Here is a 12,280-nt window from a genome sequence, read left to right on the forward strand (position 1 = left end):
GCCCCAAAGCCGCGGCCAATAAAATATAAAAAATATATTAAAATCCACAAATTGAAGCCAGCAAACTTAGAATGCAAAAATAAATAAAACAAAAATAGAGCAAAACAACAAAAACCAAAAAATGAAAAAAAAACAGAAAACAAACCCTTAAAATTGAAAATGAATTCGATTTGAGTGAAACTCCAACTAATTGCAAATTATAATAACATGTTACGATAAAGCGAAAGTAATTATTATACATACATATACATATACATATACATCTACATATACATATATATTTAAATATTGAAAGCCGCTAAGGAATGTTATGCAGAATTTGTAATCAAAACACCAATTTAAATAATTGAAAACGCTTTTTTAAAATTACTTATACATACAACAACTAATACATACATTGTTAAAATAAATATATACATATACACACACATATACATATGCTAGTTAAAAGCAACCCATAAATAAGTATACAAAATGTTCGTATATGTATATGTGTATCCCATACATACATACATATATATATATACATAAATATTAGGCATTTGTTCTACATATTATGAGGGCATTTTTATTGAAATGCTTGCAAAAAAAAAACGATAATGCTAAAACTAAAATGAACGAATTAACTGAACGAAAAGTCGAAGAGATATCTCAAAAACCACCCACGCAAAATAAATTTTAACAAATTTATAGTTGGATTTTTTTTTTTGTGAAACAAATTACTTATACTAAATAAAATTGAAATATTGTAGTCAAGAATTGCCGTAAAGAGCAATACTTAAGCATTAAAATATTTATATGTATATATAAAATTATATATATATATATATGTATGCTATAGCTGTTAATAGAAAAGGCAAAAAAAAAATAATAATAACAATATTTATATACACACTTGCTACAGAGAAAAAAAAAGTGTAAATTCTAAATCGCGAAATGTAGTAGATGCTTTCTCATCTCTCGACTCTTTTGCCTTTTTGCTGAGCTCGGTGACAGCAATAACTGTTGATAATCGAATCGAATGAATTGTTACAAATTTAATTTGCTAATGTACAACATATTCAACAAATTCGGTTTTCTCCAATTTGCAACTTTCTGAATTTTAAATGTGGACACTACTACTAGCATATATACTATAAACTATTTACTATATATTCAATGCAACAAGTTCTTATGTCGTATGCAAAATAAATTATCTTCCAATGCAGCACGTTTATGAGAACGATCCCCGAGATTGTGTGTGTGTGTGTGTGTGTAATAATTTTGTTTACAAATTAGCTTAGCTTCAATGCGCAGACAATCAATCTGTCACTGAACTATCAAATATGCTACGAAAATATCGTTCAAACAATATACTTTTTTTTTTTGGTTTTTTCTTAGATATTATCTCAAAATAACGCTGCATATCTGACGCAAGAATATTTATTTATATTCAAGAAAATTTATATCATTTAGCTATTACAACAAAATTTACATGCACACAATCCGCTCATGAACTGGCTAAGCCTTCTGTTACTTGGAGCGATGATGGAATGTCTTAGATGTTGCTACTCTATTGAAATGTTATTTCAAAAACCAAAAAAAATTTATATATATACAAACTTACTATAAATATACCCAGTTTATATACTATATTTCTGCATGCCTTACTAAGTGATATAATATTTTGCTATTTATTTTATTAAAGCATTCTTTACTACAATTTGAGCTTGAAAATTTGCAAACAAAAAAAAACTAATTTTATATAAATGATACTTACATTTTACAATGCACTTGTAATTAAGAAATCTTTTATAACTGAGCCTTGAAAAACTATCACAACTTCTCACAACACGCATACACCACACACACACACACACACACACACACACACACACACACACACACACACACACACACACACACACACACACACACACACACACACACACACACACACACACACACACACACACACACACACACACACATAAACATACATCTACACTGACTCCTCTATTTCTTTCTCTCTCTTTCGCTCTCTGGAAATTATTTGATAAACATAAACGCTATCTCCCTCTATATACATCCTTTTATTGCTACAAGCGTAACCATCTCGAATCATTTAATCTTCTTCTGCTTACGTATACTTTCCTCTCTACAACAATCTTCTATCATCATGTTTAATTAATTTCTATTTTATATGTGGTTCAGCTTTATTAAAACATTCTTCAACTCAACAATAAAAAAAAAGAAAAACAATAAAAATCGATTTTAAAAACAAATCTTAACTATTAGAAAACACTATCTACGCAAGTATTTGCATACTATAATAGAAAATGAAATGTTATCAATGACATTTTATTTAAATCTCAACAAAATCCAAACCTATAAATAATTGTTACAAAATAAAGATCAAAGGAAGGCAATTTTCACTCAAATATACTCAACAACAATATTAATGAAGTTCCACAATGTACAAAATTATTATTTTTTTTTTTTAATTTATCATCATTTTACGGTTTAAAGAAATGTGACAAAAATATCATAAGAACACAACTCATATTTCTATGCAATATACATAAGTGAATCTTGCACATTTGTGTGGAGTTTGTCCAAATAGACAAATATAAATATTGAAGTTCAAACACTTAAAACCCGTGGGTTTTATTCAAAAATCTAGGCAATGAAGTTTTCATTTAATGAATTAATTTCATTTGTTTGACATAAGCATCGAAATGTATAACGCGAAAAATAAACCCATGTTAATAATTTTAATAACTTTATTAGATTCACATAAGAAAACAGTTTTTGTTAAATATTGCAAGTTCTTTTTACTTTTTACAAATTTTTAAAAAACATATCCTTCTTATCGTTATTTTTTCATTAGATTTTATTTGTTTTGTAGCTTGCAGCAACTTTTATAGATCAAATTTAGATCTCGGCAATCAAATTTTGGGTACTTCATTTTGCATGATTTTGTCTATCACAAACATTTTAATTATATTTTGTAGTCACAGTTGTATTTGACCAACTAGATTCTTCAGTAGAAGCAATTTTTCAAGTGTAGCAGAAAAAGAAGTTTATTTTTTTTTAATAGTAATGGAACATTGAACACTTTACTGAAATGTAACAGCAGATACAATAAAGTTTATTTATGGAATATTCTTCTGTTTTCTAATGGTATTTTAATTTTTACTAAAACAATTTTTAGAAAATCCATGAAATATTAATTAATAAATTTATTATGCAATAATTAATCTAATAACAAATATGGCAAACGTGTCATAAATTAAAGAAATACTTCTTAAATAATAAACAAGACGTTTGGTATTACTAGAAACTGCAGCAATATTAAGCTAATTTATTATATTTATTCATGTTCAGGTTTCTGATAGAAAAAATGAAAACACACATGTTATTGTAACATAAGCAATATATACTATTAGCTTATAATTGTATAATTATGCATCATAAACGCCAAATTATATATAGATTACGTATTCATATTGCTGTAATATTTTACTCAATTTGCAATGTTTTTTTGTTATCGAAGAATTATGCACAACATGTTTGCATGCCTTTTCAACCTCACCGAAATTCATAAGCAAATATAAAAAAAATATTAAAGAAAACGACAAAAAAAATAAAATACATTATATTATTAGATAGTAATTAAGCCGCTTACATGTGGAAATCCGATCAAAGAGATTTCAAATAATGATGATATTTAACTAATAATGACAATTAACTGCAAGCAAATTACGTTTCTAAATAACAAACAAAAAGTTACAATACAAAAACAAAATGCAGCAACAATCAATTTTCGCGCTTCTTACGCTCGACAACAACAAAAAACAGTTAAAACAATTGTACATAGAAACGAATTAGTGACTAAGTTGAATATTATAACAAGCCAAACAGACTCACACACACACATAATTAAGCACACAACAACAAATATTTAACAATCTATTATTATAAATATTCCTACGTTCTATTAATGATAACTCAACAACTTTCCATTGTTTTAATTCGGCAATTTAATTGTCAAGTTTTTGTTATTGGCTTTGGGGATCCAGATAGCGATATTGGAATGACTAATCGAAACTAGAAGCTGATCTATATTAATCATTAGTCAAAAACGGAACGGAATCCAAATTCGAGTATATGTATGTATATACACGTAGAAATGAGACAACAAGTCATAAATGGAAAACTACATGAACTAAGACTTTTTAAATTAATTATTTTATTATTTTATAAAATAAAGTCCACATAGCATCATAAAGTCTTTCAGAGAAGTTTCAACATTTATGTTTTAAGATTCAAATTCAAACATATTGATCATTCCAAAGATTTTGTTCTTCTAATTTTCCGATATAAATATTATTCTCAACGATTGAAATCTTCAATTCAAGGGCGCTTGCTTTAAAGTAGCGAAACTTTGTTTTTGCGAAGAAATTCATACCGTATGATCTTGAATTTTGTGTTGTTTTTATATAATGATCTCGATACTCCTGTTAATCAGTAAAAAGTAAAAATTCAATGCTTAAATAACCTATTGGATGAAACGAGTTTTCATAATAATTAGCAATCATTTAAATACACTAAAAAAGTTCAAGAATCTATATATTGGTCTTAGTACTAAGAATGTTCTTAGTCTTAAGAATTTGCTCTTAAAGCGGTCTTATTTTCAGAACACAATTTTTAAGTCGAATGTTCTTGAAACTGGTCTTTTTTCAGTGCACATGAGAAAAAGAACGAGAAGAAAATAAAAACGTCTGAGCTCTGTTTACTTAATTCTAAAATCCACCAACTTTCTGTATTGGTTTTTGCCTTTTTTTAGATTAAAAACTGATCTATCAAAATTTTATGAAGTAATATAATCCAGTTTGCTATATCATCTCGACTGTTGGAGAAAGTCAAATATATATATACGAGTATATATGTATATTGTGTAGGGTCGGAAATGCTTTCTTCTGCATATTACGTAAATGTTATGTTCGCACAAATTTTTTAATGGGCATCTCACAGTCGAATAACTCAACCTTAGCTTTCCGCCTTGTGTAACCCATTGTTGCTGTTCATCATTCGCAAAGATATTTTAAGATTGCTGCAAGTGAAACATTCCCACGCTCAACGATGATGCACATGATTAACACACCGATTTCTGGGGAAGAATCTCGACACTTGGATTTAGTGATGGAAATGCACATAAAAGGGGTTGAACTTGATTTTCCATTGCAACGAGAATGCATCTAATAATCGGCCAAAAACGTATTTACAAAACTCTCACATATTATAAACTTTCTGAAATGAACTTCAATATATATACATATGCTAAAAAATAAATACATACATTGTAATGTTTTTGCAAATAAAGTCTGTCATTCCATCTATTTATTTTAGTGTTGTTTTAAATATGCATTTTGAAATAAAGAATATTTTTAACAAAAACATTAAAATCGCAATGTGTATTAAAAATCGATAATTTATAATACAATACTAGTTGACATACATACAGATCGTTTATACCTCATCTGACAGCTTGTCGCCTCTTCGGGTCTGCGAACTTTGGCCAACTGCTCAGAAGATCGTGAGAAATCGTGACTTGTAAAGATTTGTCTGTGTGTGTGTGTGTACATAAATTTGTCAGGGCTGCAATCTGCTGAACAGCCGGTGGCTGCGGCCCCCACCGAGTGAAATATTCTCCCAAACTTTTAAAGAGCTGGACCCTTGCGTTGGGCGCATCAGTGAAGTCAAAGTGTCAGCTCAACATAAAGGGGATTGAATAAGACACTCGGCATGATTTTGCTGTTTATGTAGCTTGTTCTCACATAAATAAGAACTGGGGCAAACTGTTAAAAAGGCATTGTCAGTGACCCATATACATAGCAACATATTTGCCACAGTTAATAAAATTTAAATAAAATTAATTACAATTTGTTAAAATTTATACTAGGTCTTTAGAAGTTGTCAACTTTGTGTTGCTTGCTTATTATTCAGATATTCAATGCAAAAATTCTGGCTCAGAATTGAACTAAAAATAGTTTGTAAATGAACCTGACATTTTTATAGCAATCATATTAAAAGCATGGCATTCAAAAACATTAAAATACAAAGTACAATACTTAACGCAAGGTATAAAATTGAGTTCTATTTGACACAAAAGAAAAAAAATTACTGAAATAATTACTAAAAAATTTGATTAATATTGAAGTAAAATAAAATAAATAAAAGGAAAACCTTTGTATTTTCCCTAAATTACTTAGTGTTAACATTTCAATATTTTAGTAAAACAAAATAAGATATTTTTTCTAAAACTAGTTAGTTTTTACATTTTTGTATTTTAGTAAAAAAAAAAAAAAATGAAAACGAATAATAGGACGGCTTTTATGTTTTCCTAATTCCTACACATCCACAACGAATCTATTAAATTTGTCGAAATATGTGGAACATTTGTATATCTATCCATTTAAATATATTATCGGTGGCGGCTTGAGTTATTTTTAAACACTTCTTACAATACAATGCAAGCGTATTAGGGCAGCAAGTGTCTCCATTGTAGCGTTCTCACTTGTCTCTTTATGATTAACATGAAATCTTTAGAAACCACTTTCATCCTTCAGCTCATAGCTGTAGTCTATATTGCCCTCGGTGTCAGTCTCCGCCTCAGTCTCAGTCTCGTCGTTTTATCTCTCGTATTCCCAAGCATCTAAAAATAGGCACAAGTTGTAACGCACTTGAAATGCACTTTGAAACATCTTGACGATCATAAAATAGCAACAACCACAAGACCAAAACGAAAAAAAAGGAAAAAAGGAAAACAACAATAACAATGCGACAAAAACGCAGCAGCCAGGCATGATAGACTTGTGATAATAATATGGATGTATGTTCGCAACACAGGGATATCGAAAGGAACGAGAAAGGGAGAGAGTAACGGAATGACATGAGGAATGGGTGCAAGCAGGCAGACGAACTGAGAAGTAGGAATATTGGCTGATAAGCGAGAGGAAGCGCGAGTGTGAGCGGATGAGCGGCTGAGCAGCTGAGAGATGCATACACAGAAAAAAAAAACGTTGATAAAAGCAAGAAATATTCTTCAGGAACAAACACTTAAATCAAGACTAGATGTAGATTGGAGAGACTTGAAATTTAAAAGTATAAGACAAAAAGGATCAAAACATTTTCAAATTCATGTTTGAATATAAGAATATATTCCTATTGCAAGGTTGCATAAAAGTCAACACAAATAACATGGACAAATTCTAAAACTCAAAATAGAGTTTAGGAATATTTTTGCAATTTTCAAAACAAAATATAAATTCTGAAACTTAACATAGAATTTTAGAACATATTTATATTTCAAGAAAACACTCAATTGAACTAAGATGAAACTAATTTTGAAATTCAAGATTGAATATAAGAATATATTTCCAGTTCAAGATTGCAATAAAGTCGAATCAAATAAGATGGAAAAATCTGAAACTCTGGAAAGCGAGAACGTAATTTTGTTCTCTCTGTATGAATACTCGTGCAACATGTAAATGCGGACGGAGTTCAAGTGCATGCCGTGACACAGACACACAGCCACAAGAAAAAGGGACTGTGTGTGCGCGTGTGTGCGTGTGTGACGCTGTGGCAAAGTGTTTTTTCCCAGGCGCTATTTATAAATGGCCAGTCCTGCCTTGAGATCGTTTCCCTGGTTATGCCAAAGCAGCATCTTGTCACACAAAACGAAAATGAAAATGAAAATGAAAATAAGCGAAAAGACTATGTAATATGTATATATTAAATATAAATAATTATAAACAATGGTATTCAAAAATATACGAATACGGGATGCACTAAATTAATGAAAATTTGTATGGTTAAGAGATTGATTTGGTAAAGTACATTAATGCTAAGCAAAAAGAGCAAAATATTTCAATTTAATTCTAAACTTTTGTAAGGTATATCACATTTTTAATAGGCTACATTATAGTATGGCAAGGTTAGCGAAATAATAACGTTAACATAACTATAACATAAATAAAATTAAGTACTATTAAGATATACGTACTACGATGCCAAAAAAAATATGGGGTTGTCTATGTTCACGAATTAAATAAAGAGAACTTCACTCACACATTTCAATTTGTTATATTTATTTTTTTATACATTTATAATTAATTAAACTCTTGTTGCTTATACATAATATTGTTTTTATTGTTCAGTGTTTCAAAACAAATACGTTTGCTTTTTATATATAATACATAACGCTTTTTAATGATAATTACAAAGTAATTTTAGATAAATCTGCATAATTAAATTGTTCTCCTCAAAATGCAATGTAAATACATCACAAATTCTTAAGGCGAGGAAATTGACAAGCCACATGGCAGAGTCGATGGACCGCCTGGGGTGGATAGAGTATGCAGTGAAAGGCGGGCTCAGCAGTTGAAGTCGATAATTGGAATGGGCGCCAAGCATGCGGACATGAGGCCTGGGATGAGGCCACATGCGCTGTTGCTAATGCAGCGAAAGTATTGCAGACATGTATGTGTGTGTTTGCGTGTGTGTGTGTGTGTGGACGAGTGTGTGTGTGCTATTATTAGCTGCATTGCGAGTGCCACATGTGTTGTTGCCAAAGGCATTGTAATGAGCAGCAGCAGCGAAGAGGAAAATAGTGCTACACTTGAGCCAATGGCTCGTATAGCATGCAGCGCATAACGGAGTTGAAGTTTGGCGCGCAATGTGTCAGGCACACACACACACACACATATACATATACTTATATATATTTTATTTTTATTTTTATATTCATTCTTTTTTTGGTATACATTTTCCAAAAATGCACCGACTGCTGCTGCTGTTGCTGGCGTTCTCACACCCGCTCTTCTTTTAGTCACGCACTCTCTCTCTCTCTCTCTCTCTCTCTCTTTTACTCTGGAGCTCATATAAGACACTGAGTATGCCAACAATTTTGAACAGTCACTGCGCACAGCTCGACGGGAGTACAACAAAAAAATAAGCCGCTGATCATTATGGGAGTCATATACAAAATACTGAAACAGCAGCGTCAACAACAGCAACAGCAGCAGCAGCAACATCTGAGGCAAATGCAATGCAACAATATGGATTTGAGCATGGCAACCAAATGCAAGGTGCAAGCAGCAATCAAACAGCGTCAATTGCAGCGACTCGAGGTGAGGCAACAGCAACAACAACAGGACACAACTGAGGATGCAATTGACGAGCAGCAATTGCAGCAACTTTATCACTTTCTCGCCGAGAATGCGTCACGCAAGAAGGTAATCAAAATTATTCAATCAGAGTACAACTTTTAACTAACTCTCGCTCTTTAAAACTCTTTAGCGTCAGCGACAGCGTCTCAGAATGCAGCAGATGACAGGCGACGATGCAGAGCAGCCACTTTGTGAATTGCAAGCAACAGCAACCGGAGCAACCACAGCAACCACAACGCATGACATGGACTTGCTCATGGAGCAGTTGAATACTTGCGACAACAGCCAGCCATCCAGCATCAGCGAGGACAACAGCAGCAACTTCTGCAGCAGCAATGCGACGGCGCCTAGAGATAGCATTCTCCTGAAGATACGACATCAGATCTTTGAGCGCAAGCGACAGCAAAGGCAACGTCAACTGGCGGAGTTGGTGGAACAACGTCTCGTTGTCTGGCGGCCATGGTGAAGCATCAACTTTCTCCAAATTTCTCCAAAATACTTATTCCTTTGCACCGTGTGATGTGTCCGCTGCTCTTCCATTTTCATGACTACGATTTACTCTACTTACTTACCTTTTCACCTTTTTTTTTTAAATGTTTTTTTATGCTAGTTTTAATACACTTTTTTTTAACGGAAAAATATGCATAAGTGATGTCACTATATACATATATACTTTATATATATATGTACATATTTCCTATAGAAGTTTTAGCAGCTAAAAGTCCAAAGTCGTTTGAAATTATATTAGATGTAAGTTGGTGATCAAAAAAGTATTTCACACTGAAATTTATGAATTAATCATTTCAATAAAACTAAATATAAATAAGAAAACAAATTGCGTTGAATTTGAAATATAAATTACCAGAACTATTTTTTATAATTCATAAAATGATAATGGATTACGTCGAGCTTTATTTAGCCACCTTAAGTACTGCGAGATTGTTATGAATATCTTTCAATTTATGTAAAAAAAAATTAAGATAACTCTTAATGCAATAAAATTGTTTTTTATACCAAAAAAACACCATTGTTTTTTTTTTTTTGATTTCAATCAATTTATTGAACAGTTTTTTTGTGTTTGACATTTATATGGAATTGGAATTGTAATATTTTGTTATTCATATTGAACATTGACACCAATTTTAACTGATTCCAATTAATTTATTTGATTATTTTCAGCTTGACATTTATATGGAATTTGAATTGTAATATGTGTGTGTGTTTTTTTTTTTGTATATCTTCGAACATTGACACCAATTTAAACTGTTAATTCATATTATTAAGGACGTTGCTTTATGTTAAATATCATATTTAAAATGTGCTTTTCGTATGGGGACAATATGATTAAATATTTTGTGGCTTAAATCATTTTTGGGCATTTTTTTTTTGTTTTGTTTCAACTTTTGCATGTCAGTATGTCGATGTTTGTGTGTGTATGTTGTTTTTCTTTTGGTATATGTGTTTAAGTGCGCTGTGTGTGTGTATGTGTTTGTGAATACATGTAGTTTTTTTCATAATTAAGTTCTACTCATTTTACGAAAATTTTTTGTTTGGCTTTGAGCTTTGCTCATTCGCAAAAAAAAAACTTCTTTTCGTAATTTGAATTTAATTTTCATTTTTTTGTGGGCTGTTTCTGTATTTTTCTTTTTCTCTTTTTTTAATGAATTTTTTTCTTGTTTGGTTTTCTTAAATACTGTTTAATAGTTTGTAAATAGATTTGCGTTTAGTTTTCCAGTTTTTAGTTACTTATTAGATTAGTTTGATTAAACATCATTCTCCACAGATATTACGCACAATTAGAGTTCGTTATGCGTGCTTTCAGTTTCTAGTTGTATTTATTTGTTTGCTTTTCGGTTGTTGATAATACATAAACCTGTTCAGCTTAGAATAATTTTATTAATAACTAATTAAAATTGCCGGTAATTTTGTGACTTGTTGTTAGTTGGCTGGCTGGGATTCTGATGTGAAATCAAAGTAACTGAATTTTATTTTATTTTATAGTAATTCAAATCACATCTGTTTCGTGTATTTTCTTTGTTTCGTTTAGGCCCAATAATAATAATAATAATTGTTTTCTTTGTTCGTTTTTTTTTTTTTTTTTTGTAATTTACAATATCAACGCAAGAATTTCGTCTGACGAAAAATTTGCAGTTTGCAACTGAAAACTAAAAAATTCGATAAAGTCATAATTTGTAATTCATAATTCCGAAATCCACTTTCACGCTCTTAAATGCTACAATCAATAGATACATATATGTATATATAAATATATTTACTTCTAAACATATATAAATACGCCGGTTTACATAAATATTATCAGCTCCATTTTTGTCTTTACCGTAATGTATTTTTTTTTTTAGTTTATCATTTTTTTTGTGATAGTTCATCATCAAAAATCCGTCCGTCATTTGAACAATCCTGTATTCTGTCCGTTATTAAAATTCATCATCTAAAACTACAATGTGTATACTTGTATTTTGTTTTTGTTTTTTTTTTTTTTTTGTATTTTCATCTTCTGTCCTGGATGGAGGTATGTTCAATTGTATGTCTATGTATTGTCTGCATGTGTATGTGTGTACGATTGTATGTGAGTGCCTGGAAATAAGTGTGTGTGTGTGTGTGTACTCATCAATATATGAAGGAATCTATCTTGTACTCTGAAGCGTTTCGTGAAATTGATAGTTTGCTATTTTGTTACACACAGAGAACATTGCATGGATATTATTATTATTATTAGTATTATATTTTCGAATATATCTTGATTTGTGGTTATTTATGTATGCACGTATATAAATATTTTTTGTGTTTAAATTCTTTGACATATATTCTTAATCTTGATCAGATAAGCTCATCAACGGAATCCCGCTCGATCTGTCCATTCGATCCATCAATAATCATTCCACTGCCAGCTCAAAGTATGGGGCTCATATATTATTCTTTGTAGCTTTTAGCTCACTTCGTCCTCATCCAATTCGAAATTAGCGGTATGTCGATCGCTGTCAGCTTAAATGCAATCCAAACTCTTTTCTTCATCTCTCTTTTAAGTGCCTTTTGCTCCACTTCTATCT

The 12,280-nt window shown here is 30.7% G+C and overlaps 1 protein-coding gene across 1 annotated transcript; it reads left to right on the forward strand.

The window, feature by feature from the left end:
* Positions 1-8,335: 8,335 nt before the first annotated feature.
* On the forward strand, positions 8,336-10,172 carry LOC117575565 (mediator of RNA polymerase II transcription subunit 15). Its single transcript, XM_034259831.2, has 2 exons — positions 8,336-9,278; positions 9,343-10,172. The coding sequence occupies exons 1-2, from the start codon at positions 9,012-9,014 to the stop codon at positions 9,676-9,678; spliced, it is 603 nt and encodes a 200-aa protein (XP_034115722.1). The 5' UTR covers positions 8,336-9,011; the 3' UTR covers positions 9,679-10,172.
* The last annotated feature ends 2,108 nt before the right edge of the window (positions 10,173-12,280 follow it).

The sequence above is a fragment of the Drosophila albomicans genome, chromosome X, assembly GCF_009650485.2.
Source record: "Drosophila albomicans strain 15112-1751.03 chromosome X, ASM965048v2, whole genome shotgun sequence".
Classification (NCBI taxonomy): Eukaryota; Metazoa; Arthropoda; class Insecta; order Diptera; family Drosophilidae; genus Drosophila; species Drosophila albomicans.

Bases quoted from the DNA above. Each gene is read 5' to 3' on its own strand.
- LOC117575565 (XM_034259831.2), top strand. From the start codon at position 9,012: ATGGGAGTCATATACAAAATACTGAAACAGCAGCGTCAACAACAGCAA. The intron at 9,279-9,342 runs GTAATCAAAATT...AAAACTCTTTAG, and splicing joins AGAATGCGTCACGCAAGAAG to CGTCAGCGACAGCGTCTCAG.